This window comes from Scaptodrosophila lebanonensis, unplaced genomic scaffold (genome assembly GCF_003285725.1).
Source record: "Scaptodrosophila lebanonensis strain 11010-0011.00,11010-0021.00 unplaced genomic scaffold, SlebRS2 tig00001412-arrow-pilon, whole genome shotgun sequence".
NCBI classification, from domain to species: Eukaryota; Metazoa; Arthropoda; class Insecta; order Diptera; family Drosophilidae; genus Scaptodrosophila; species Scaptodrosophila lebanonensis.
Window position 1 is genome coordinate 11,764,034 of NW_022060739.1, and position 22,453 is coordinate 11,786,486.

Here is a 22,453-nt window from a genome sequence, read left to right on the forward strand (position 1 = left end):
CCGGCAGTTCCTCTTCACGAAATATAGTAATAAAAAAATAATGGCCATAGAAATTTGTTACAGCCGAGAGGGAGAGGGAAAGAATGTATCTGTGCAGCGACTGATAGCGAGGCTCATTAATTACGAACCAGCCAACTAAACGTAGAATTTAGAGCGAGAATTTCTAAATACACAAATGAACTTGGTTATAAGTTTAAACGGTTTTCCGCTGGTTTCCCATTATAACAAGTTGAACAAAAAACAGAAACTTTGTGATGGATGTAAATTGTTGTGGATTTTGAAAACTATGCGCTTATCAGGTGGAGGGCATCTACATAAAAATATGAAAAATGGGTAGCGTGCTGAGAACCTATTACCTGCTCTAAATTTTGCATATAGTCGGTCCTAACAGCTAACCAGCGGGTAGTGCTGTAAGAATTGGACTCTGGTGCCCGTAATCAGTGCACAATTGAGCTGAACGATCAGTGATCGCCAAAGCCAAGCACCGCTTAATGCCAAAATAATTGCGCTCTGCGAGTTTAAAAGTCCATTTGGGCACCAGCTTCCGGAACCATATAAATATCAGTGGGTGTGCTCCTGTGGCCAAATTCAAACGCGTTTCGCACCCCGTTACCTGAGTGCCAAATCGAAAAATGTTGCAGAAAGTGTTGTTTCCGGTGTTGCTTTTGGGCTGCCTAGCATATGTGGAGGTCCTGGCCTGTGTAAGTGAGATGATATTGGGATTTTTATGTCCTACTGAAAGGACCTTGTCTCACATAGAATGGATACAAGGCCAAGGTCGTCAAAATGGAGAACTGTGCTGGCGATGATGCTATCATTTCCGTGGACCCCGACTTCTCCGTTAAGCTAAACAAGAAGTGCGAGCTGGTGCCCATAGGTTGTGTTAACAACAAGGCCTTCACTACAGCCACGGCCAAATACAAGGTCCAGAAGGATGGCATTGTGATGAAGGAGGGTAAAATGGATTTGTGCAGTGCCGTCGAAGAAGTATCCAGTGAAGCCAAGGATATGCTCAAGGTATTTGGTGCGCCCTCCTCCTGCCCAGTCGCCGAGGAGAAGATTTGCAGCAACAATCACAGCGTCGACCTATCGAAGTACAAGGCTATGCTAAGCATGGCTCGGGGTCACCTCATCATTGACTCCGAAATCAAGCATGATACTGTTAGTAGATCCTTAAACATATTCTTCTTTATAAAGCTAATAATTCTTATTATATTTAGGGAAAGTCCTGCTTCCATGCTGAAATCAATATCACCAAGTCCTAAATCTACTATATTGTTCGAATTAGGTGTAACTATCGCACAAAATATTTGGCATAATAAATTGGTAACAGTGTGCAAAGAAATAACCATTCTGCTTTATCGAATAGTTTTTTAATTTTCTGTAAACATTATACAACACTTTTGACTTAAAAGTACTAGAAATTATTAGTAATTCGTAATCAGGAAGTAATCTTTAAGACTGTCTTGCTTCGAGCACAAATGGTCGCATTGTGAAACCGCTTCAGCATATACCCGAAAATCCGTAGTCGTTATTCCTCTCATTCAGGCGGCCCAGATAAGGCGAGTGCTTTATACCAAAACTGTAGGACGGGACGTGGGATAGATTGACCTGTCGAGTCAGAAAGATAAAAGAAAACCGAAGTACGTCCGATTAGCTGGGAACATTTTAATGGAAATTTTGGTTGAACATAGCAGTGTATGAGCTCTTTGAGTTCAGCATAATTTTGATTAAAGTGCTTGTTAGGGAGACGCTCAGCAGCTATCTGTTGACCAAAGAAGCACTTTAGCCAAGAAATGCTGATGGGAAATTGAATGAATTGAAATGTTTGCTTATTTGAGGCCCCTATCCTGCCGCATTTGAAAGGCGCAGCGCGTCCATTGATCTGATAAAACCACCTGCTTGTACAGACCAAGGAAAGGCGAGTGCAGGATGCCAAATGAAGGTGCCGGCACGGAACGCTTCTCCACATACTGCGGGCAGGCATTTCGGTTAAAGCTATTGCTTATGACTAGCCCATTTCTCGAAATCTTACCTTCTCCGGACAGTGCGCCCCCGGACCGGGCTTCATGTCATCAGAGCGCGTTTTGAACTTGCCACGCATTGTGTAGATGGGCGGTTTCGGTTTAATCACAGTGTATTCGCCATCGTAGTATCCGGGACCGGGCAGAACGAGTGAAGGTATGAGTGCCTGTTTCTCACGTCCGGCCATGGTAAAGGCTGGAGCGGATCGTATGGGACCTTCTTTGCTCGAACCCAAGACAGTGGGTATTTTGTAGACATTAGGAGCTATCAGAGAGACAAGAATAAATAAAAAAGGAGAAGTGAACATTTAGGATTGGGGATTATATAAGCGATCATATGTCGACATGCTTGACTGGGTGGCTGGATGGCTGGGTTTGATGGCTGGGTTTGATGGCTGGGTTTGATGGCTGGGTTAGTAGGTGAGTTGATATGAACTTGCTGCTGCAAAACACAGATCGGCATTAGCAAGGGCGTTAGAGACCCCTTTGAGGGTTGAGGGTATTTATAAGCTGCAGCCACAACAAGCGTTGACTGCTACCTTACCTGATTGTTTTCTCTTGAACGCTGCTCGCCTCCACAGCATACTTAACCGTTGCCATCTTCGTGGTGCTTGTTGTGGTTACAGTGGCGCCGTCGGCTTGCACCACTGTGCGCGTATTGAAGTTGTTGGCTTTGGCGGCGATGGCATCGGCGGTTCCACTGGTCGTTACCTGCATATTGCCCACCTGGGCATGGCCATTGGCTAGTTGGCGAAGTGCCATGGTGCTGATATTTGTGCTGTCAGCAGCCGAGGGCTTAGCCAAAGACATCGTTTTGGTCTTAATGGTGGTGGTAGTGGTCTTTGCTAGGTTATTCTTAGGCTCGAGCTGTGCGGTGCTTTGTGTGTTCTGGCCAATTATTTGAATTTGCATTTGCGTTTGGGTGCTCGTGCTCTCACGCTCGCCAGCATTTGCAACCGTGGTGGTGCTAGCCGAGGTGTTGGTCTCACCATTGACGTTCACATTGGTGTTGTTGCTTCGTACTGTGGTGCAAATGTAAAAGAAATTGAAGTGAAATCACATACTTCTGAGTACTAGAGAAGAATCAATATTCCCATATACTTGTATAGTATTCTATATGTACAGCAGGCCCTGAGCTATTACCGATGTAGGTTCTTCGAACTATCCTTAGGTTTCGTTGAACAAGCTGGGGGGCAAACGAGTTTCGTTGTGATGCCATATTGATTACCCTTCTCGGTCAATCGAAAATACGAACTAAAATTGCATTTCTTTCAGCTCTTTTCGAAAGCATAAAACTTTTTCACACATAAGCGAGGCTAATAGGCTAATTTTTATCGCAAAAAAAATGCCACATTTACTAAAATTTCAGAAGCTGGCAAGATTTTTTGAACTGCTAAGGTCTGCTAAACATCTTAATTTCACACTCTTCTTCTTTGTTTCCAATCCAATTTCAATCGAATTAGCATTGCATTTAAAACGCAAAATGCAAATGAATACTGGAAACAACCCGACCACTTACTTTATGTTGTGGAGCGATTTAAAAATTCTTTAAAAATCCTACATATTCGCATATAAATTTCAATTTAGGGCCCTCATTCTCCAATATATATTTATTGTATGCCAACACTCGCACCGATCCCACCGACATCCCAAAGCTTATGCTAGATACAGACTAAAACAATAGCAGGACATTATGTAAAGACAGGCAGCCTTAGGTATATAGTACAGTGTGGACCTATTTTCTACGAATCCGAAGACGATTACGAGCACGTCCACGTGAGCGTGCAGGGGGACGACCACGTCGTCGAACAGGCGGCGCGGTTTTAGATTCAGTTGCAGATTCAGTTGCAGATTCAGGGTCAGATTCAGCTTTTGATTCAGTCTTAGATTCAGCTGCTGCATCTGCAGGAGCTGTAGCAGTTTCGAAACCATCTGGATTTTGAAAAGCCTTGGCTTTGGCTGTTGTACTGGAAGCATCAGAGCCTCCGGCCTCAGTTGAAGGTGGCGGAGGCAGCGATGGGACCTTCATGTAGCGTTCACAAGATTGGCGACACATAAACAGGGACCTAAAGTCGTTTTGTTCATGCATTCTTGGACAAAAAGATGTTACTCGAATGCAGTCAAATAGAATCTGGTGAAACACATAGAAAGTTCGCCGGGGTCCGAAGCAACTGCGCTCGTGCCTGTACTTATTTTTTACTAAACAGCCGCCATACTTTCTGGTCACTAGGAAACCTGCATACGATAAATATCCAATAATACAGTATCTAATAAATATTGACATCTTTGGACACTTACGCTTTTCGCATGCTACAAACGCAAAATATGCTGACACAAATAAGAAGGACCACCTCATTCTTGGGTGCCAAGAGTTCCAATATTGGGAACAGATTTTCTAAACTACCACCTACGGTGCTTTATGAACGACAGCATTACGAATCGTTTAAAATTATCTGCCGCAGCGGACGAAATGTAATGTAGGTAGTCGTAAATTTTCGAAGTAATGAAATGTTTACTAAGGCGTAAAGCTTTGCGGTATATAGGCTACTTATTTAGCCGATACGGTTTATTGTCAAGCCTATATTTCAAAGACCATGAACGAAAAGCAAATTGGTGTATTCCAATTGCGCTGTTATTTATGAAAGGGGCCTTTACTTTTTTCGATCTACAGCTCGCATCAAATCTTGCTTTGAAGAGGTTTCTAATTTCCGATTACAATAGGTATATATTCTCAAAGAAAGACATTTTGCCAACTCTAATCTCTGCCAGATGAGTATCTTAGATATCGCACTTATTCTTCGCAAAGAATGCACATATCTGGATTATCTTCAGGAGCATTTCCATAGTATAGTTGTAGAACTGTGCTGTTACTTGATGGTAAGGCAGCAAGCTATTGGATCTGCATGTAGCGTTCGCAGCCTTGGCTACACATAAACAGGGACCTAAGGGTTATTGAGCCGATATGGTTTTTTTCCCATTATCTCTTCTCTTGGCATTCGACTGTATAGATAATTTAAAATGTACATTTTGCTATGGCTCTAATGAGATGAGATCTACTTATCCATTATATTCCGTAACAATAAATGATTGTATGAGTGTGTGGGGTTTCTAGAACTTGGGTAGAAACCATTTCACATTTCGCGCAATTTTTGCTTACCAGGGCTGGCCAAACGACGCTCGCGTCTTTGGATAATTCGATCTTCGATATAAGCGCCTCTAGGTTCTAGTGAGTGCAGGTGATATCATATATACAGATTGATGGTAAAAACGAACACCAAGTATGTAAACGGGATGTGTACGGAGAAGAAATATGAAAACAAAAAGATACAAACACATACATGTAGGAAAACCATAAGCTCTTCTTTTCCCCAAACCGTTTTGCATTCATGTGAACTTACCTGGAATCGGCGGCATTACCAAAGTCTTATGCCCAAAACTGTAAGCAGGTGAGTGATCGAGATTACACTGCTCAGGGTGGTAATGTCCAGGGGCTTATAAATTATAACACAGGCACAAACATATACATCAACAGAAGCACATATGATAGACAAGCGAAAGAAATGGATTGGTAAAAAGTGATTTAAAACGACGGAAAATGAACTCTACTCGTGGAATACTTTCTTCTATGAAATTACCTGGTGCGTCAACAGAACTCTTAATCTCGGATTTGGTGCCGAATGTGAAGGCAGGTGTGTGATTGAGCGAGTGTTTTTCTGGCTCATAAGCAGAAGGTGCTGTTTAGGGTGTCACATTAAAATATTTCTTAAAAAAGACTATAGTGCATCTACTTGCCTGGTGTGTCACTTATATATTCCCGGTTGGTTTTTATACCGAAGCTAAAGGCTGGCATTTTAGTTTCCATATGGCATAGCTCAGGCCAGTAGTCGCAGGGCGCTGGAGTTTGGCTCACATGCTGTACATTTGTTCGACCTGTAATTGTGTAGGCTGGTGTATGGTCGAGACGTACTTTCTCGGGTGCGTAGTCACATGGCGCTGGGGTGTGATGATTTATTTTGGGGTCATTCTTGCCACCAAAGGTATAAGCGGGTGTATGATCCAGACGCACCTTCTCAGGGCAATAATCTCCAGGAGCAGGGGTATCATTGGATACCTTCGGATCGTGTTTGCCAGCCATTGAGAAAGAAGGATTGTGATCTTGGCGAACTTTTTCAGGGGAGTAAGCTCCTGGTGCTGGAGTATCACTTGGCTTTTGAAGATCGTGACGGCCAGCAAATGAATAGGCGGGATTGTGGTCTAGCCGAACCTTCTCAGGGCTGTAATCGCCAGGAGCAGGGGTATGGTTCTCAACTTTGGGGTCATTCTTGCCACCAAAAGTATAGGCGGGTGTGTGATCCAGTCGCACCTTCTCAGGGCAATAATCTCCAGGTGCAGGGGTATCATTGGATACCTTCGGATCGTGTTTGCCAGCCATTGAGAAAGAAGGATTGTGATCTTGGCGAACTTTTTCAGGGCAGTAAGCACCTGGTGCTGGAGTATCACTTGGCTTTTGAAGATCGTGACGGCCAGCGAATGAATAGGCGGGATTGTGGTCTAGCCGAACCTTCTCAGGGCTGTAATCGCCAGGAGCAGGGGTGTGGTTCTCAACTTTGGGGTCATTCTTGCCACCAAAAGTATAGGCGGGTGTGTGATCCAGTCGCACCTTCTCAGGGCAATAATCTCCAGGAGCAGGGGTATCATTGGATACCTTCGGATCGTGTTTGCCAGCCATTGAAAACGAGGGATTGTGATCTTGGCGAACCTTTTCAGGGCAGTAAGCACCTGGTGCTGGAGTATCACTTGGCTTTTGAAGATCGTGACGGCCAGCAAATGAGTAAGCGGGATTGTGGTCTAGCCGAACCTTCTCAGGGCTGTAATCGCCAGGAGCAGGGGTGTGGTTCTCAACTTTGGGGTCATTCTTGCCACCAAAAGTATAGGCGGGTGTGTGATCCAGTCGCACCTTCTCAGGGCAATAATCTCCAGGAGCAGGGGTATCATTGGATACCTTCGGATCGTGTTTGCCAGCCATTGAGAAAGAAGGATTGTGATCTTGGCGAACTTTTTCAGGGGAGTAAGCTCCTGGTGCCGGAGTATCACTTGGCTTTTGAAGATCGTGACGGCCAGCAAATGAATAGGCGGGATTGTGGTCTAGCCGAACCTTCTCAGGGCTGTAATCGCCAGGAGCAGGGGTGTGGTTCTCAACTTTGGGGTCATTCTTGCCACCAAAAGTATAGGCGGGTGTGTGATCCAGTCGCACCTTTTCAGGACAATAATCTCCAGGTGCAGGCGTATCGTTGGATACTTTTTGATCGTGTTTGCCAGCCATTGAGAAAGAAGGATTGTGATCTTGGCGAACTTTTTCAGGGCAGTAAGCACCTGGTGCTGGAGTATCACTTGGCTTTTGAAGATCGTGACGGCCAGCGAATGAATAGGCGGGATTGTGGTCTAGCCGAACCTTCTCAGGGCAATAATCTCCAGGAGCAGGGGTATCGTTGGATACCTTTGGATCGTGTTTGCCAGCCATTGAGAAAGAAGGATTGTGATCTTGGCGAACTTTTTCAGGGGAGTAAGCTCCTGGTGCCGGAGTATCACTTGGCTTTTGAAGGTCGTGACGCCCAGCAAATGAGTAAGCGGGATTGTGGTCTAGCCGAACCTTCTCAGGGCTGTAATCGCCAGGAGCAGGGGTATGGTTCTCAACTTTGGGGTCATTCTTGCCACCAAAAGTATAGGCGGGTGTGTGATCCAGTCGCACCTTTTCAGGACAATAATCTCCAGGTGCAGGCGTATCGTTGGATACTTTTTGATCGTGTTTGCCAGCCATTGAGAAAGAAGGATTGTGATCTTGTCGCACTTTTTCAGGGGAGTAAGCTCCTGGTGCCGGAGTATCACTTGGCTTTTGAAGATCGTGACGGCCAGCGAATGAATAGGCGGGATTGTGATGAAGTTGAATTTTTTCAATAGCGTATGTGCCTGGTGCTGGTGTGTCGCTTATATGGTGAAGCTCATGTCGTCCAGCAAATGAGAAAGCAGGATTGGGATCGTGCCGTACTTTTTCCGGATAGTATTCGCTTGGTGCCGGAGTTGAAGTGTCGATCTTCTGTTCATGCTTACCGCCGAAGGTGAATGACGGCGTGCTATCGCTTCGATACTTTTCTGGAGAGTATGACCCTGGTGCTGGCGTTACACTAACAGACTTAATCTCATGTCGGCCCGAAAATGTGAACGCTGGCGTGTTATCACAACGTACCTTCTCCGGTTCATAGGTGCCAGGTGCGGGAGTATCGTCCGCTTTGACATGTGGTACGCGCTGGCCAAAGGTAAAAGCGGGGGTTTTGTTGAGTACACACTTTTCTGGTTCGTATGCGCCAGGTGCTGAAATAGAAAAGTGGCTTTAGTGGCAGCTCCTTCTAAAGGTAAGTATCTAAGATGAAAGGGGCTTTTCTTACCGGGCGTGCCATCGACCACATGGCTAGATGCCTTGCCAGTTATAGAATAAGCGGGTGTTGTGTGCAAGTTGACTTTTTCGGGGCAGTATGCTCCAGGTGCTTTAAAAACAACAAATTTTACTGACCACGAAGTTCACTAAAATGCGTGTAACCTACCTGGTGTGTTGGTGACTATTGTGTGATTTGTCTTTAAGCCAAAACTATAAGCGGGCGTGTGTTCTAGATTCACTTGCTCGGGCTTATATGTACCCGGTGCTAAAAAAAAGATATTCATAGGTGGTTCAGAAGCGGCTCTAAGCTAAGAAATATTGTTTGATGTGTAGTAAAGGCAGTTTGCTTACAAACCTGGCGTATAGTCATGCCTTAACTCTTGATGCTTGATTCCGAAACTAAACTCTGGCGTTCTGCTGAAATTCGCCTTTTCAGGAGAGTAGGCGCCAGGAGCTGTGGGATAGACAGGGGTACTGTGATTAATACAGAAGTTGTAAGGCGTTAAGAGTGTGATATTTAACAATAATATATTAGCTAAAAAATTAGTGTAATGCCTTATTATCAGATCTTTACCTGGGGTGCCCTGATCGTGTTGGATTTTAGTTCGTCTACCAAATGTGAAACGTGGCGCATTCTTTTTTGATTGCACGACCTTTTCAGGACAATAGCTATTCGGCGCTGTTAGTGTTAATAAAATAAAATTGTTCGGGTTTCGTTTTAAACTAAAACTATAAATGCAACTAGAGTGATCGCTCAACTAGGTCTAAGGTGAGGGGAACGAGCGTTGACAAAAGTGCGAGTGAAATACATTAGGGCAGTAGAATGGATGCATCGACGACCAACACCACTGGTGATTGAGTCAGTTATGACTCGATATAGATTCGTTAGTATATAATTGAAAGTGAGTTGCTAAGTCTGCGAACCGAACATGCCAGCCGATTAGTCGTGTTACCTGGATTGTTAACAATGTAAACGTTAACCTTAACGCGAAACGAATATCGGGGAGCGCGGGGCCTAGTGACATCAACCGGTACCACCTGGTAGTGGTTCGGACCTAAATAAGGATGCGTTTTTTTGTTCCGAAATTTGGGAAAGATGAAAATGTTCAATTAAAATCAAATTACAAGTACTGTACGATATCTAAAATGTAAACACGATTTGTACAAAAAAGGAATAGTTCAGCTAACATTTACATTAATGAAGAGGAGGAGGCCATTACACTACGAGTATCTACAAAGGTCTTTTGATACAAATCTAAAGCTACTGCAAAATTCTACAAAGAAGGAAGATAGACAAAGATAAAGAGATAGAGAGATAGAGAGAGAGAGAGAGAGAGAAATCTTCGGCAGCGATGAGCGACTGCTACTTACGCGCCGCTTAGCCAGCCGATCGATATCTTTTGATGATTGATTGAACGATTGCGATTGCATGGGGATATAAATTGAGATGAGTTCAGATGTTGATATTTACAATGCAGCTGCTGATGTAATGGTAGTACGAATACGAATATAAACTCCATCCTCCAATCCAATTCGAGGAGCATGCAACAACAGCTCGACACAACGAATCCAAGCCATTCAAACACCAAACCAGCCTGGCCCAACACCAAACGAATGCATGCGGCATAGGCCGGTTGAACTTACCTGGAATCAGGCTGAACTTAGCACAGGGCGGCTTCTGACCGAACGTGTACTTTGGTGTGGCATCGATGACAGCCTTGGCCGCTGGCACTACATCGTATTCGCCGGGGCCCGGATTGGAGAATCGGGTGAGCTCCTTCGGACGGCTCTGCAGCGTGGCAGCGCGCGGGTAGTCCTTACCCTTTGCCCGCAAGCCAGTAATGTTGTATTGGGCCGGTCCGGGACCGAAGGTGTCATGCGAACTGCGATATTTCTGACCGAACGAATACGCGGGTGCGCCTTTTTTCTTGGAATCGGGCACTTTGCTGCCTAAAGCGATCAGTAGTGAACAATAGCATCGTAAATGTGGTATGTGGCCAAGCACTTACCGACTAATGTGGGTAACTGCACTATTGCCGGACCCGGACTGCTTGTCTCCGCCGCTATTTTTCCCGTACGTACTGTTGGGGTCCAGGGCCGTTGTTCGACGTTTCCGCCCATGTTTAGTGTGCGTATTTTCTTGGTTCTTGCACAGGGATCCGTGTCTGCTTTTATCTTCCTTTTGGTGTAATAGACTTTCTGCCGTGAAGGGGAGAACGAGTGGTTAACTATTTTAGTAAATGTACTGGGCTGTTTACTAACTTTCGCCATTTTGCGGCGGTTATGCGTCGAGGCGTGAGGGGCACAATGGAATAAATGTTCTATTTGTACAAGGAGTGGGTCTCCTACAATTCAGTTGTCTCTACGAATTTACGAGTTTATGCTTAAATTTGTTTGACATGTAGCTCCAACTTGAAGTTCTCACTTCACTTCCTAACTTTTAGAGATACTATATGTACATACTGAGGTGGTGAATCAAGGGCAGGACTCCAATAGAGATAGGACTTCTGAACACCCTCCAGCAGACCTTTCACTGCACATAGCCGTCGCACTACTATTTTAGAACTACTATTCTATAAATAATCGTAAGTATGAAGTGAAGGTACTATCCACAAGCTGGTACCATCTCAAGTCTTAGATGATTTCCTGATTACACAATCTATATTCTATAGCACACATTCTATATGCCCTTTTGATAGCCTAATTAAAATTTAACTTGAACAAAAAGTCGACATTTGTCAACCCAAAAATCCATTTAGTCGTGCTCAAGCCCCATTATTTTCCAGTGGCCCCAAATAAAAACTACAAACTAGGCAGCGTCGACATAAAATCAATTGAATTCGAGCTCCCAGACGCCTCCGACGCCTCAATTTGGAAGCAGTTGGCGTTATACGGCGCTGGCACATGCCACGAGCCTCAGCAGCAACTTGAAATGGATTTGTTGTTTCGAATTTTCTGGGCCAATCGGAGGGGGTCTAATAGGGCTGTTGACTTGTCGTGTGAAGATATTTTGTTGCTCACGAAAAGACAAACACTAGACAAAAGCCAAGGAGTATGCAAATGCCGTTGGTTGCGTTTGGCCCTTGTTTGGCCAATACGACAAGTTACCACGTAAAAATTTGTGGTAGGCTTCGTGTTGACCTTCTTTCGCAGGCCATGCCAACAGATGGTGCCAGGTAGTATCAGACCAGTCCCTTCAGCCCTCCAATCGATACGGCGGCGATGACGACGACCCCCATAATTTGGTCGAAATTCGATTACCTGAATTCGACGTCAACAAGGTTGCGCCTCCCTCCTTGGGGTCCATTTTCCAAGTGCTAATGTTGCCCATTTGAACATGTAAGCCAACAAAACGATTACTTCTAACGACTCCCTATGGCCGACAATTGCATGTTGAAGCGAAACCAAGTCGGAAAGAAAAACAACTCGAGACCGGGGCATGCAAGTTTTTGACCGTGAATAGCACTGAGTATTAGTTCTGATAACACTAGCCAACACGTTACTTGGTGCTCATTGCAGAAGCGGGCAATAGGCTGAATAAAATGTACAATCTATAATTTTTCTGTTACACAAACTCTATCTCTTTCTCTATTTTAATTAGAAAAGAAATCAGAATTAATTTGTTATTCAATTATCACAACAAATTTGTAGATTGGACCATCAAAAATATAATCTTTAAATGACGTAGCTTTTTAAAAATTCCTTAGTTCTTGTTTTAAGTTACATAAATTATTAATGCCTACTTACATACTGATAATACCATTACTACCTACATTTATAGGTTAAAAGTCAAATGATTTCAGTTCAATTTTCACAAAAATATTTAAATGTTGATGGAGAGTTCGAAAAGTTTTTAAAATATATACAAACTCTTCTACTTCTTAGAAGACCCCACTTCGAGTTCCATGCATTTGTTGCTGCTCAGTAAAAAGTTCTTCAATTCCAGACATATCGTCAGTCTTGAAGCTCAAACTTAGCTTTATTATTAGTGTAGTGTGCTGACACGCTTCTAAATAATAACAAGCTTATCATTTATTCAATGCATAGCACTTTATAAATAAACATTCAAATCATAGAGTTTCCTTTCGTAATCTTTTCTTATAACTATTTTGTTGCGCAGTGCAATCTGCAAATACTTTGGGAGGACATGGCTAGGGTGTCGAAGTGAGGCCCAACCTGTTAAGAGGGTCAATAATGGCGACTTAGTGGGTGTGGAATTACCTGCGACCTCGCATGTTAAGAAAAATAAATATGTACACGCATATTTCACACTTAAAAGGTTCGATAAGACACGCAGTTAGTTAACAATTGCAATATTTTAAATATTGCTTACCATAAGGGTAAAAGTATATACTCGCACTTACAAAATGAAGTTAACTGAAGCTTCTCTTGATAGTTTCTTCAATACTATGTTCGATTCGAGCCTTAGATATGATGGCCAGGTGTAGAGATGATTGAAATATAACCGAAAGCGACCTTACATTGTCTTCCACCTTATCTAGACATGTGAAGATGATGGGAATGATTACCAATTTTCGAGATATTGTTGCTTATACTCGTAATTGCTTGTTTTTGTTTTCTTCGTGAACGGAAAATGTTCAGTGCAATAGAATTTGTCAATAACGATAGTCAAGCATATGTGCATATAAGGCAGATCTTACATCATCAACATCAACATCATCATCATCATCATTGAGCGAAAACATCGGCGTTGGCAGCAACTTTTTGTTTCACCCACACATGCGTCTCAATTACTGACAGACTGATGGAGTGGAGTGATCGATCAGAGAACGCCTTTTAAGGCGACACAACATGGCCAAATGAGTCAGTTTGTCAGAAAGAAGAGGCTGCTAGACAGCTGGCAGACAGTACCAGCCTCTCTCTGGAGCTGTCCGCTTGACTGAGTTATTTTGGGGAATGAAGACATATAATTGGGTGGCATTCCTTCTCCATATTCTCACTCCCAACTGAAATTTGTTGTTTTGCTTTGTGAAGCTACAATTTGCACAGTTGGAGTCGCCTTAATCGATTTTAATGCGAAATACAGATCAATGAATTGCCGACTATCGGCACACTGGTCTGACTTAATCATATACTTGGGAGTAAAAAAACTATTCGCCAACGCCACAGCCAGCATCCGACGGCATTGTATCAGCGTGTGACATTGTCACAGTTTAGAACGCAACCACAGAACCTGTCAAGCGTCTATTTCTGTATTCATGACTCTATTTCTATATACGAGCGAATATATACTTGTACAATATTTGCATGTGCCGGCCAGCAACTTACAGAGCAAGCCGATTGCAGGGCGAAGTCTAAGCCGATGGATGGACTAGTCAGCGAAATGATCAGTAATTGCCAATCTCCATCAACTATAACTCTTTAGGATCAAACGATCAGCTTTTAAAGATTCTATTCCCACTATCCAGTTATGAACCACTTGAAGCCAAAGGGGTTGTAGTCAAATGAAAGGAGTTCTGCAGGATTCCCAGCAATCTATTCATTCAAGTGAGAAGAAAATATTTTACATCTAGTTACAAGCTTTTATAAAATGATTAACATATTCAAAATGAAATTAAGTATTTGTTTGTGAAGAAAGGAATAACTCCACAATCGTGTCAATGAGAAGGACCACAGGAAAGGGCAGCCTCTGCTGTGAACGACCAACATTGAGAAAGTAGAGAAGATTGTAGGAGTGTATTCGAAGGTGGGTCGATTTAATGTTGAATTATTTTAAAATCACACAAATAAGGAAAGACCTGTGAACTGAGCCCCAATAAGTAACCATTTATTCGGATTTTTACAATTGACTGCCATTGGGTGCTGTTTAAGAATTGGTTATGAGATCATTATTCTCTACACATAGCTTTCCGTTCTTGACACAATCATTTATAAATTAATCAATTGTTCTTGACTTGAAAATAAAAGGAGGTCCCGTCTAATTGCTAAGGTGATGGATAGATAGATTTTCTCTGAAGCACGCACACACGTCAGCTTCATAGCGGTGATATCAACTTCTGAAAACATCACCAACAGCAAATTGTCAAATTTAATAAATAATAGCATTTAATTGTTTGACCTGTCGGTGTGGATTTGTGTTTTTTGTTTTTGGAATACACTATTATTATAAACGAATAACTGCGCGCCGGCATGACCTCATTCGGCAGCATTTCGATATCTATATAGTCTGACAACTTTTACGCCCATTTATGGCGGCTAGTCGACCGACAACGACAGTGCCGGCGTTTCCTTTTGCCCACACGGAGTTGTCCAAAAAAGAGAGAGCCTAAGCGTAAAACGGGGCTCCCAGACAACTCCTACGTGGCTACACATATGTGTATATAGATACATATGTATACCATTATGTACATATCTCTTACTAATGTATCTATTGACTTTTCAATTTTGCGCGCAAGCCGACTAAAATAAACACAAAAGCGAACACAAACACCACAAATATTATACACTACACACACACCACAATAAAAATGTGTGTAAGTTAATTAACAGCCAAACAAGTGAAACAACCAAAAAAGACAACAGAGTAACCAAACGGCTGAAAGACAACAACAACAACAACAATACAACAGCGTACCATTCCAAAACTTGGCAATAAGTTTAGACCAGAAACAGAAATAAAAACAGAGACAGAGACAGAGACACACACGGCAACTGACGTCAGCTCTGGCTTGTGAACTAGTTTGCTTGTTTGGCTTAAGTCATAAATCTAATTTGATTAAAACGTGTTCTGCCCGGCACGTCCGTTGAATCTCGGCTTTGATGTTGGCGGAGAGAAAGCCAAACTGTCAACTCCCAGTTGGCCTTTTTGGCAAATCTGAAATGTGCATTATTTTCTCTCAAAGGCAATCGGCCAAATTCTGGGAAAGATACTTGTATTTGCAATCGATTACGGCAAACAAAGCAAAATATCTTGTTCAAACTAGAATTAGTTTCTTTGCATTGTTTTTTTTTTGGCAGTCGAAAATTATACTAGAGCTAGGTCAATAAATACAAGTTTATAAATTCCATAGAATATTAAAAGAGGGTCGAGAAAGAGTTGAAGGCCAACCCCACATCTAAGACGGCCAGGAGCATAAGATTATGAACAGCACGCTAAACAAAACATCGAAACGACGATTAACTGATGTTGTTGGCATATCTAACAGATCAGTCAACACAATTTTAAGATAACTTTTGTGCCTCCACAAATCTCGTTTGGTTTCAAAAACCCTGCACCACTGCATTCGTTCTTATTCTTCTGACTTGTAGCCAAAAAAACAGCCATAAAGGTCGTTCCAGAACCACCATATTCTCATAATTTAGTTCCTTGTAACATCTGGCTATTAAATACATTGAATTGGACACGGTTGATGCGACTAAAGGTACTAAAGGTCATGCTAGAAAAGGATTTTTTCTGCTGCTTTAAGGATTAGAAAAGTATTTTAATAGATAAACAAAAATATTGCACCCAGCAGTAGAACCGAAAATGCATTAGAAATAAACGCAAAGGAATAGGAATTCAAAGTGGAGGTAACAAAGAAAAATTCAAAGTATTACTAGGCGCATATATTTATTGTTTTCTACTTGTATGTTAGGGGGAAAACAAATGTTTGTGATAATTACAGAAATTAGATTGTCTTATTAGGTTTCCCCACTCTAAGCGCCTTTTTGACCCACTGTATAATAATAATGCTGCACAATTTTGCTAGTCGCTGACTAATATTTGAATTTAGATACCTATCTCATTAAACTTTGCCATCAACCAAGCGTCAATAATCACATAAAAGTTGCGAATTATGTTGTTTTTTGTTTCTACACCCGGGGGGCATTTTGGTAACATAATGAACATGGATCGGCACCGACATAATGAAACGCTTTCTTCATTCATTTGTTGGTTTTCTGAATGCTTCGCATTTATATATGGCTAGTTGCTTAGTTTTTTACACCAATTTCTGAGTATCGTTTAATTATAGTGTATTCGTCAGTCGTTTCGGGTGCCAACTATCTTATTTTTAATAATTTTGTTATGATTTGGCAAGGTATTGTTGAAAATCATCATCGTCTTTGAAAAATGGGTTTAAAAGCGTACAAGATTGCGACCGGTTTGGAGCTCGGGCTTATTAAAGCTGATGTCATGGACCAGAGCTCTTGAAGGCAGAGCTCTAGAAGTTACAATGAACCGCCGCCGCATTTGTGGAGCGGGCCATGATAGCAATTACCGAAATCTACAACAACTTTATCGCACAACAACACTAACGAAAACATGAAAACATTGACAAAACAAGACGATAAAAGTGCCATCAGCTGATAGCCGCCCAGGAAGCGCCAGAGAATGGCCCAGACAGGGAACTGAGAGGCACTGAAAGGGGCCGCCAGTCAATGAACTGCGGCCAGGATACTCCTTTTTGAAGGCAGGCGATTGGCACGCAACAACAGGACAATGCCGCTCACGCCCCCTCGATATGTTGACTCCGTTGTTGACTCTTTTATTTACTTACCACAAAATGTTGCTGCAAGTACGGAGCTTACACTTATGGAAGAGTTGTTTTTTAAATTTATTTTTTTAGCACAAAACAAACTTCACGTTAGCCCGCGGCTAGCAATCTTTATGCATTACAGTCCTTGGATGTTTTGAGGCCTAGGTGCCGGATTTTCAAAACATCTGTGGTTAAATTTCGTTTAAGATTCACAGAAACACGACACGGGGGGGCAAAGGGCTGGTAATTGAATTTGGGTTCGTTTGTGTCGGTTTCGTTGCGTTCGTTGATTGAATTAAGCGACAGAGTGGTTTATGGTTTTACAATCAAAGTTAGTTGAGAAGTAATTTTAGAAATACTTGTAATTGAATGTCGCGTCTATAACTATGGTTTCGATTGGAAGAGCTAAGTACAACCACACTAGAGAGCTGCTCAGCAGTAACTGTTTTCCGGCAGTAGACGACAGTTGCTTTTCGTTTGAAAAAGTTGCCACAGACGAGAGAGCTTTTGCGTTGGCGCGCGCCATTGCTGTCTGTTAACAGAGCGCCGCTGTTAAATGCCTAACAGCAGCAGTGTGAACAGCACAGTTTTCGAACTGCAGGGTCGGCACTTGGCAGCACATTTCATTTCAGAATTTGAATTAGAATCTCAATCTTGTGCGCTTAATGCCTCATTGATTTTCTCTAATTAGCTGCCCATTTATGGAATCTACACAATGCTGTTCCCTTTTTTATTCTTATATAATGCCGTCTCTACCCATTGCTAGAACCTTCACCCACAACCCACGCGCTCGTTCGATCGGGCATGTTAAGCCTTTTGTGTTTGTCGAAAATTACTCGCGCAATGTTTAATTATTTAAATAAATAAGGTAACTGCGTTTCTTTACCAATTTTGGTTGTTCGCCGAGATGGACAGTAAAGCGCTTTAATTGCTTCCGTAGCTAAGTATTCGTATGAAGAGTTTCAGTGCGTGGGAGCGTATACTTGATGTGCGTATACTTAATATTTTCAATGTAGACACAAAGTTGAAGTTCTCGTTAGACTCTTGGAAACAGTATTTAAATATCGGTCGTTCGCTTTATACAAATGATATTTACTTACTTGTCTTGTTAAATGCTTTATAAATAAAAACTTTTAATTTCATTGTGCGTCCAGCCAAATAGAGGAGGTTTCTTCCCTTTCTCAAACTGCATTCAAGATGAAAATTCGGTAATTAATGCGTTGGTTTAAGGCGTTTATTTAAATATAATTACAATTTATTCGTGAAATGCTATTTTTGCTATTTTTCTTATCTTTTAGGCTTGATCAGCCCCGACTGGACTCAATATATGCGCACTCCACTGGATTTTCTAACTGTTATTTCAAATACGATGTGAGTAGACTAAAGTTTTTTTTGCTTGAATTTTAAACTACCTGCTAAAAAATATCCCTACAATAGCTTATTTCTCTAAGCTTTAGTAGGGTAACTAGATACTTGTAAATGAACTCAAGAAGCTTCTTCGTGCGAACTAGTTCGTAGCCAATCACCAACAGCGCTGAGTGAACTAGCTGTAATAAATGAACCAGCTCACCTCTTTAACACATTCGGAACTGATCAATACAGCTGTTCATGTGTTAATTAAATGGTAGAATTGAACAAGTTCGTTAGTTCGAACTAGTTTGGAACCGATCAACATCGGACTATGCTTTTATTTATGAGCTAGCTGTAAGAAAAGAAGCTTAACTCAAACCATTTGTAAGTAAATTAATTAAACAAATTAAACAATTGCTGTTGTGCGATCTAACTTGTAACGAATCGCCACATATGTACGTCTTTGGCTCTTTTTGGGAAACACCGCAACGCTCCTCAAAGCTGGCTGTGATATGAATTTTTGAAAACAACATTTCACCACCACTTTGAAGAAAGTCGCGGCTTTCAGCTTCCTATTTCTTCTTTGTTTTCCGTTCTGTTCTTTGTCACGAATAAAACATCTTTGCAATGCACAGTAAGAGTAAGGATCATTTATTCAATTTATTTGCGATATCACGTTGATGATTTTTAAATGTTTGCGGTTTTTGTTTCTTTGGCTGCTTTAGCAAGTTTCTAATGGCAATGAACGTGTTTGCTTGTATGTACGTATGAGTATGTGTGTATAGTTTCTAAAGGCATGGAAATGCGAATTATGATTAGTACTGGGTATGTTGTATTTGTAACTCCTCTAGCGGAATTCGTATTTGTTGCGGATACACCAAAATTCTCGCCTAAACATACATACAGGGTGTTCTCGTAGGAGTTTGGAATTCAATTTATGCTAGACTTAGGAGCTACGATTACGTTATATGTAGTGGCTCTTCTTGTTTTTCGTCTCTTCGTTCTGGTGGTGGTTATACTAGGGATAGACACTTTCGATTCCGCGTCCTTTTGCCGCTATGCTAAGGAATCTGTTTTCTTGGCTCTGGACGTTGCCGTTAACAATATACATATGTATAAATATGTGTGTGTGTGTGTGTTTAGTTATACAAAATGTTAGTACTTATATGCTAAGCATACATGCAAGCGCATACAAACATATATATGTATGTGTGTATATATTTATGCGTATTCCAGTTATAGATCCAGTTTCCGACTCTCGGTCCCAATAAAATGTTTTCAAAAATGCTACCAATTACGAGTACGTACGAGTATATAAAATATTTCCGTTTCTTTTGGTGTTTTGCTTGCTGTACCAATCTAATGTTCAGACAGGCAAACAATTTGCGCACAAATTTGCTTCTGCCATGAAAAGTGTAACTCCGTAATAGAGAAACCCTATTACTGGCTCATTGGGTCGCATTCCTGTGCAAATTATTTGCCTGTCCGACCGTTGCTTATGTCTACATTGAGATTGCATCCGATTATTTTGATGTCTGCTGTCATTGGCATTATAAGTCTATGTAAGTTGCGGATATTTGGTCAACAGTGTGGCGGCGTGCTTTGATCCACCTCTGCGAGCAGTGGTTTGATTATCTTTAACATGGAGTTGCTGACAAAGAACCATTCTTTGTGTTTTATTAAATGGAATAGGAACGACAAAAAATGCTATAAAAGTACAGCTGAATATTGATTGGAACTAGAATTCCTCACATGTAATACACATGTTTTAATCAACACATTTTTAGTTTCACAAATCATTAAATGATTTTATTAAATTTTAAATGATTTCCGCAAGCGCCTTAATACAATTTCATGCTTTCAAACTTTGCATTTCATTAAAAAATTGCGCAAAGCTAGACAACCCTGTCGCTGTTTACTTAACTCTTTGATGAAGAACCGATGGGAACGAAACGGTTTGCAATTCTGTTGCTGTTTGCTCAAATATGAAGTAAAAACCGGAACAGGACCGTTATCGTTCAACAAAATTTTCATTTATTTATTCATTATTATTATTATTTTAAATGAACGTTTCTTATATTCTCTTAACTGCTCGCGTGCTCCGGTATTTCTCATTGAATAATTTTAGAAATGAGCGCATCATATGATGAAATGTTCTTTTTTTTGCTTCCTACAACTAAATTGAATTTAAAGGTATTAAGTCAGTAAGAAGAAGAAAAGTCAATAAATGCATGTTCAATAGTTCATTTCAATGAACCATTCAATTAACTGCACTAATGGCCTATTGGGAATGGGACTGAATGGGAATCTCCACAATAGGCGCTTGTTATTTGAATTTCAAAACCGCTCGCAGGGGCTTTGGGGCTTCGGAGAGCCGAAGAGTTTGTTTTTGATTTCGTTTTGGAATTTGGCTCGCAAACGTTTTGTTGTGAAACCGAACTTTGGTGCGTACAGTCTTGCCGTCAGTTATATACTATGTATATTGTGTATATTGTATGTGTTAGGCAGATAAATGGAGTGCTTGATTTCTCTTGCGAACTAAGAGGACGTCTGTGATTGTAGAACACTTTTGAGGAAACTGTTTGCCGTTTTTAGAACCAACAAAAAATGAACTAAAAGAAATAAAAGTAAATGTAAAGATTTTCAATTTAAAAATACATTTATTTGAATTATTTGATCGTTTTTATGTTGTTTTTCGCTTATGAAAATCATAATAAGAAAAAATGAAGTAAAACGTTTCATAAGAATTATGCAAAATGTATGTATTTGTTGTATTGGGCGTAATATAAAATATATAAAATAAAATATAAAGCATATACTTGTATGTGTGTATATACAGATTGTATGTGTTACATAATGTGTTTGCGTATCTCGCATTCCAAGCGGCCACTACTACTTAAGAGAACTTTGAGCGCTAAATTCTGGCAAAGGTAATCATAAATGAGAAAGTCCACGAACTGCTGCGAACACTTTTGGATGTCTGCTGGGCGTGGCTAAAAAATTAAACAATAAATCACAATACTTAGACTAATTAAAATTGTAAATTGAATCGAATCGTATTTCCATTTCGTGTCCTTTCCTGCGACCTCTCTCCTTATCAGTTTCAATTTTGGACTTATACATACGTTTACGATTAGTCAGTTTATTCATTATTCATTACTCGGCATGCATGCGTAATTGTTCAAATATGTCATTTCGTTTAACTAATTTATAGGTCGCATATATCGTATATTCCCCAAAAAGCACAATTATTCAATTACATTACCATTAGGTTTGTGTCGCTTTGAAAGGTATCAAAAATTTAACTATTTGCTACAGTTTTCTATATACTTGCTTGTGTTATATAGTAGGTAGTTGTTATACGCGATAAATACATAAATATATATGTAGTCCTGTTCTTCCTGCCTTAACTAAACATAAAACATAATGATATCATTTATATTTCAAGTATGCATTAAAAGTACAAAAGCAACATTCACTTTCTGGCGCTTCCCCACAAATATATGCCCCCCAATTGGGGCAGAATACATATAGGTGCCTCGGAAGGAGACATATTCGTACGTTGCCAGAGGTTATGCCTTTTTCTCATATCGTATCGTATCATATCATATCATAGATCATATATCATTAACTTTAGCTTTTCCGTAACGTACATATGTGCAAATGTGTGTGGTGTGGTGCTGTGTTTCAGTGTGTGTGTGTGTGTGTGTGCGTGTTTATGTGTGTGTGTCTGTGTGATATTCAGTGCCTGTTTAAGTCTAAGCTTCTTAGTCGGTGAGGGATTGGGCGACAAGCGCCAGTTGCTCCTTCAGCACCCGAAACGAGGGACGCTCCTCGGGACCATGAGACCAGCACTTCTTCATAACCTGCAACAACAAAGCATATAAATAGGATTAGAATCGAATCCAGTTGTCACCTTAATGCATCCATACTCACATCGTAGATCTCCTTAGCACAGGATTTTGGTTTCTCTAGAATAATGCCGCGTTGCACGCGCTCCACCACTTCGGTGTTCTTTAGACGGCCGTACGGCATCTTGCCGCAGGTGAAGATCTCCCACATGAGCACGCCTGCAAAATGGGAAAACGGTTTAAATACAATTCATTTGAAACAGACACACATTCATTTAAGTAACATCTGAAGTTCTGCTCTTTATAAAGATCCCTATA

General features: G+C 41.2%; 6 protein-coding genes across 14 annotated transcripts in view; 2 read left to right on the forward strand and 4 right to left on the reverse strand.

Annotated features, from left to right (window-relative positions):
- The window catches only part of LOC115631988 (exocyst complex component 2), a 52,514-nt gene extending 34,209 nt beyond the window's left edge, over nucleotides 1-18,305 (forward strand). The window contains exon 5 of the mRNA XM_030528915.1: nucleotides 18,233-18,305. The gene's annotated coding sequence lies outside the window, so the exon portion shown is untranslated. The remainder of the gene's footprint in view (nucleotides 1-18,232) is intronic.
- On the forward strand, nucleotides 430-1,348 carry LOC115631993. Its single transcript, XM_030528922.1, has 3 exons — nucleotides 430-701; nucleotides 760-1,161; nucleotides 1,221-1,348. The coding sequence occupies exons 1-3, from the start codon at nucleotides 633-635 to the stop codon at nucleotides 1,263-1,265; spliced, it is 516 nt and encodes a 171-aa protein (XP_030384782.1). The 5' UTR covers nucleotides 430-632; the 3' UTR covers nucleotides 1,266-1,348.
- On the reverse strand, nucleotides 1,833-2,212 carry LOC115631386 (outer dense fiber protein 3-like). The gene is made up of 2 exons (XM_030528108.1): nucleotides 2,036-2,212; nucleotides 1,833-1,973 (listed from the first exon to the last, which is right to left on the reverse strand). The coding sequence occupies exons 1-2, from the start codon at nucleotides 2,210-2,212 to the stop codon at nucleotides 1,833-1,835; spliced, it is 318 nt and encodes a 105-aa protein (XP_030383968.1).
- Nucleotides 2,147-17,334, reverse strand: LOC115631987. Of its 7 annotated transcripts, XM_030528907.1 has the most exons (14): nucleotides 10,720-10,846; nucleotides 10,467-10,656; nucleotides 10,102-10,407; nucleotides 9,411-9,512; nucleotides 9,032-9,136; nucleotides 8,813-8,911; nucleotides 8,624-8,722; nucleotides 8,468-8,566; nucleotides 5,817-8,393; nucleotides 5,660-5,758; nucleotides 5,423-5,515; nucleotides 5,182-5,247; nucleotides 2,569-3,046; nucleotides 2,147-2,289 (listed from the first exon to the last, which is right to left on the reverse strand). In XM_030528907.1, exons 1-14 carry the CDS (start codon nucleotides 10,726-10,728, stop codon nucleotides 2,283-2,285), a joined length of 4,329 nt encoding a protein of 1,442 aa, XP_030384767.1. In that variant the 5' UTR covers nucleotides 10,729-10,846; the 3' UTR covers nucleotides 2,147-2,282. The 7 variants fall into 7 exon arrangements, with proteins under 7 accessions (XP_030384767.1, XP_030384770.1, XP_030384769.1 ...); XM_030528910.1 differs by lacking the exon at nucleotides 9,411-9,512; XM_030528909.1 differs by lacking the exons at nucleotides 9,411-9,512; nucleotides 10,720-10,846 and adding an exon at nucleotides 16,956-17,334 and having other exon boundaries at nucleotides 8,813-9,136.
- Nucleotides 3,607-4,536, reverse strand: LOC115631991. The gene is made up of 2 exons (XM_030528921.1): nucleotides 4,323-4,536; nucleotides 3,607-4,259 (listed from the first exon to the last, which is right to left on the reverse strand). Exons 1-2 carry the CDS (start codon nucleotides 4,378-4,380, stop codon nucleotides 3,760-3,762), a joined length of 558 nt encoding a protein of 185 aa, XP_030384781.1. The 5' UTR covers nucleotides 4,381-4,536; the 3' UTR covers nucleotides 3,607-3,759.
- A 2,746-nt stretch (nucleotides 18,306-21,051) lies between the features above and the next one.
- LOC115631989 (tyrosine-protein kinase Btk29A) overlaps nucleotides 21,052-22,453 on the reverse strand; it is a 53,769-nt gene continuing 52,367 nt past the window's right edge. For 2 of the 3 annotated variants that reach the window (XM_030528917.1, XM_030528918.1), the window contains 2 exons: nucleotides 22,221-22,354; nucleotides 22,009-22,150 (listed from right to left, as the gene is read on the reverse strand). In XM_030528917.1, the coding sequence (XP_030384777.1) occupies nucleotides 22,052-22,150; nucleotides 22,221-22,354 (233 nt within the window). In that variant the 3' untranslated portion in view covers nucleotides 22,009-22,051. Of the gene's footprint in view, nucleotides 22,151-22,220; nucleotides 22,355-22,453 lie in introns of all 3 variants that reach the window. The other variant, XM_030528916.1, reaches the window with a different exon arrangement.

Bases quoted from the DNA above. Each gene is read 5' to 3' on its own strand.
- LOC115631993 (XM_030528922.1), top strand. From the start codon at position 633: ATGTTGCAGAAAGTGTTGTTTCCGGTGTTGCTTTTGGGCTGCCTAGCA. The intron at 702-759 runs GTAAGTGAGATG...TGTCTCACATAG, and splicing joins ATGTGGAGGTCCTGGCCTGT to AATGGATACAAGGCCAAGGT. The intron at 1,162-1,220 runs GTTAGTAGATCC...TATTATATTTAG, and splicing joins CCGAAATCAAGCATGATACT to GGAAAGTCCTGCTTCCATGC.
- LOC115631987 (XM_030528906.1), bottom strand. The intron at 9,137-10,101 runs GTAAGTTCAACC...TAACACTAACAG, and splicing joins TAAGTTCAGCCTGATTCCAG to CGCCGAATAGCTATTGTCCT. The intron at 3,047-5,181 runs GTAAGCAAAAAT...TTTGCACCACAG, and splicing joins GCGTCGTTTGGCCAGCCCTG to TACGAAGCAACAACACCAAT.
- LOC115631991 (XM_030528921.1), bottom strand. From the start codon at position 4,380: ATGAGGTGGTCCTTCTTATTTGTGTCAGCATATTTTGCGTTTGTAGCA. The intron at 4,260-4,322 runs GTAAGTGTCCAA...TATCGTATGCAG, and splicing joins GTTTGTAGCATGCGAAAAGC to GTTTCCTAGTGACCAGAAAG.
- LOC115631386 (XM_030528108.1), bottom strand. From the start codon at position 2,212: ATGGCCGGACGTGAGAAACAGGCACTCATACCTTCACTCGTTCTGCCC. The intron at 1,974-2,035 runs GTAAGATTTCGA...GCCTGCCCGCAG, and splicing joins GGGCGCACTGTCCGGAGAAG to TATGTGGAGAAGCGTTCCGT.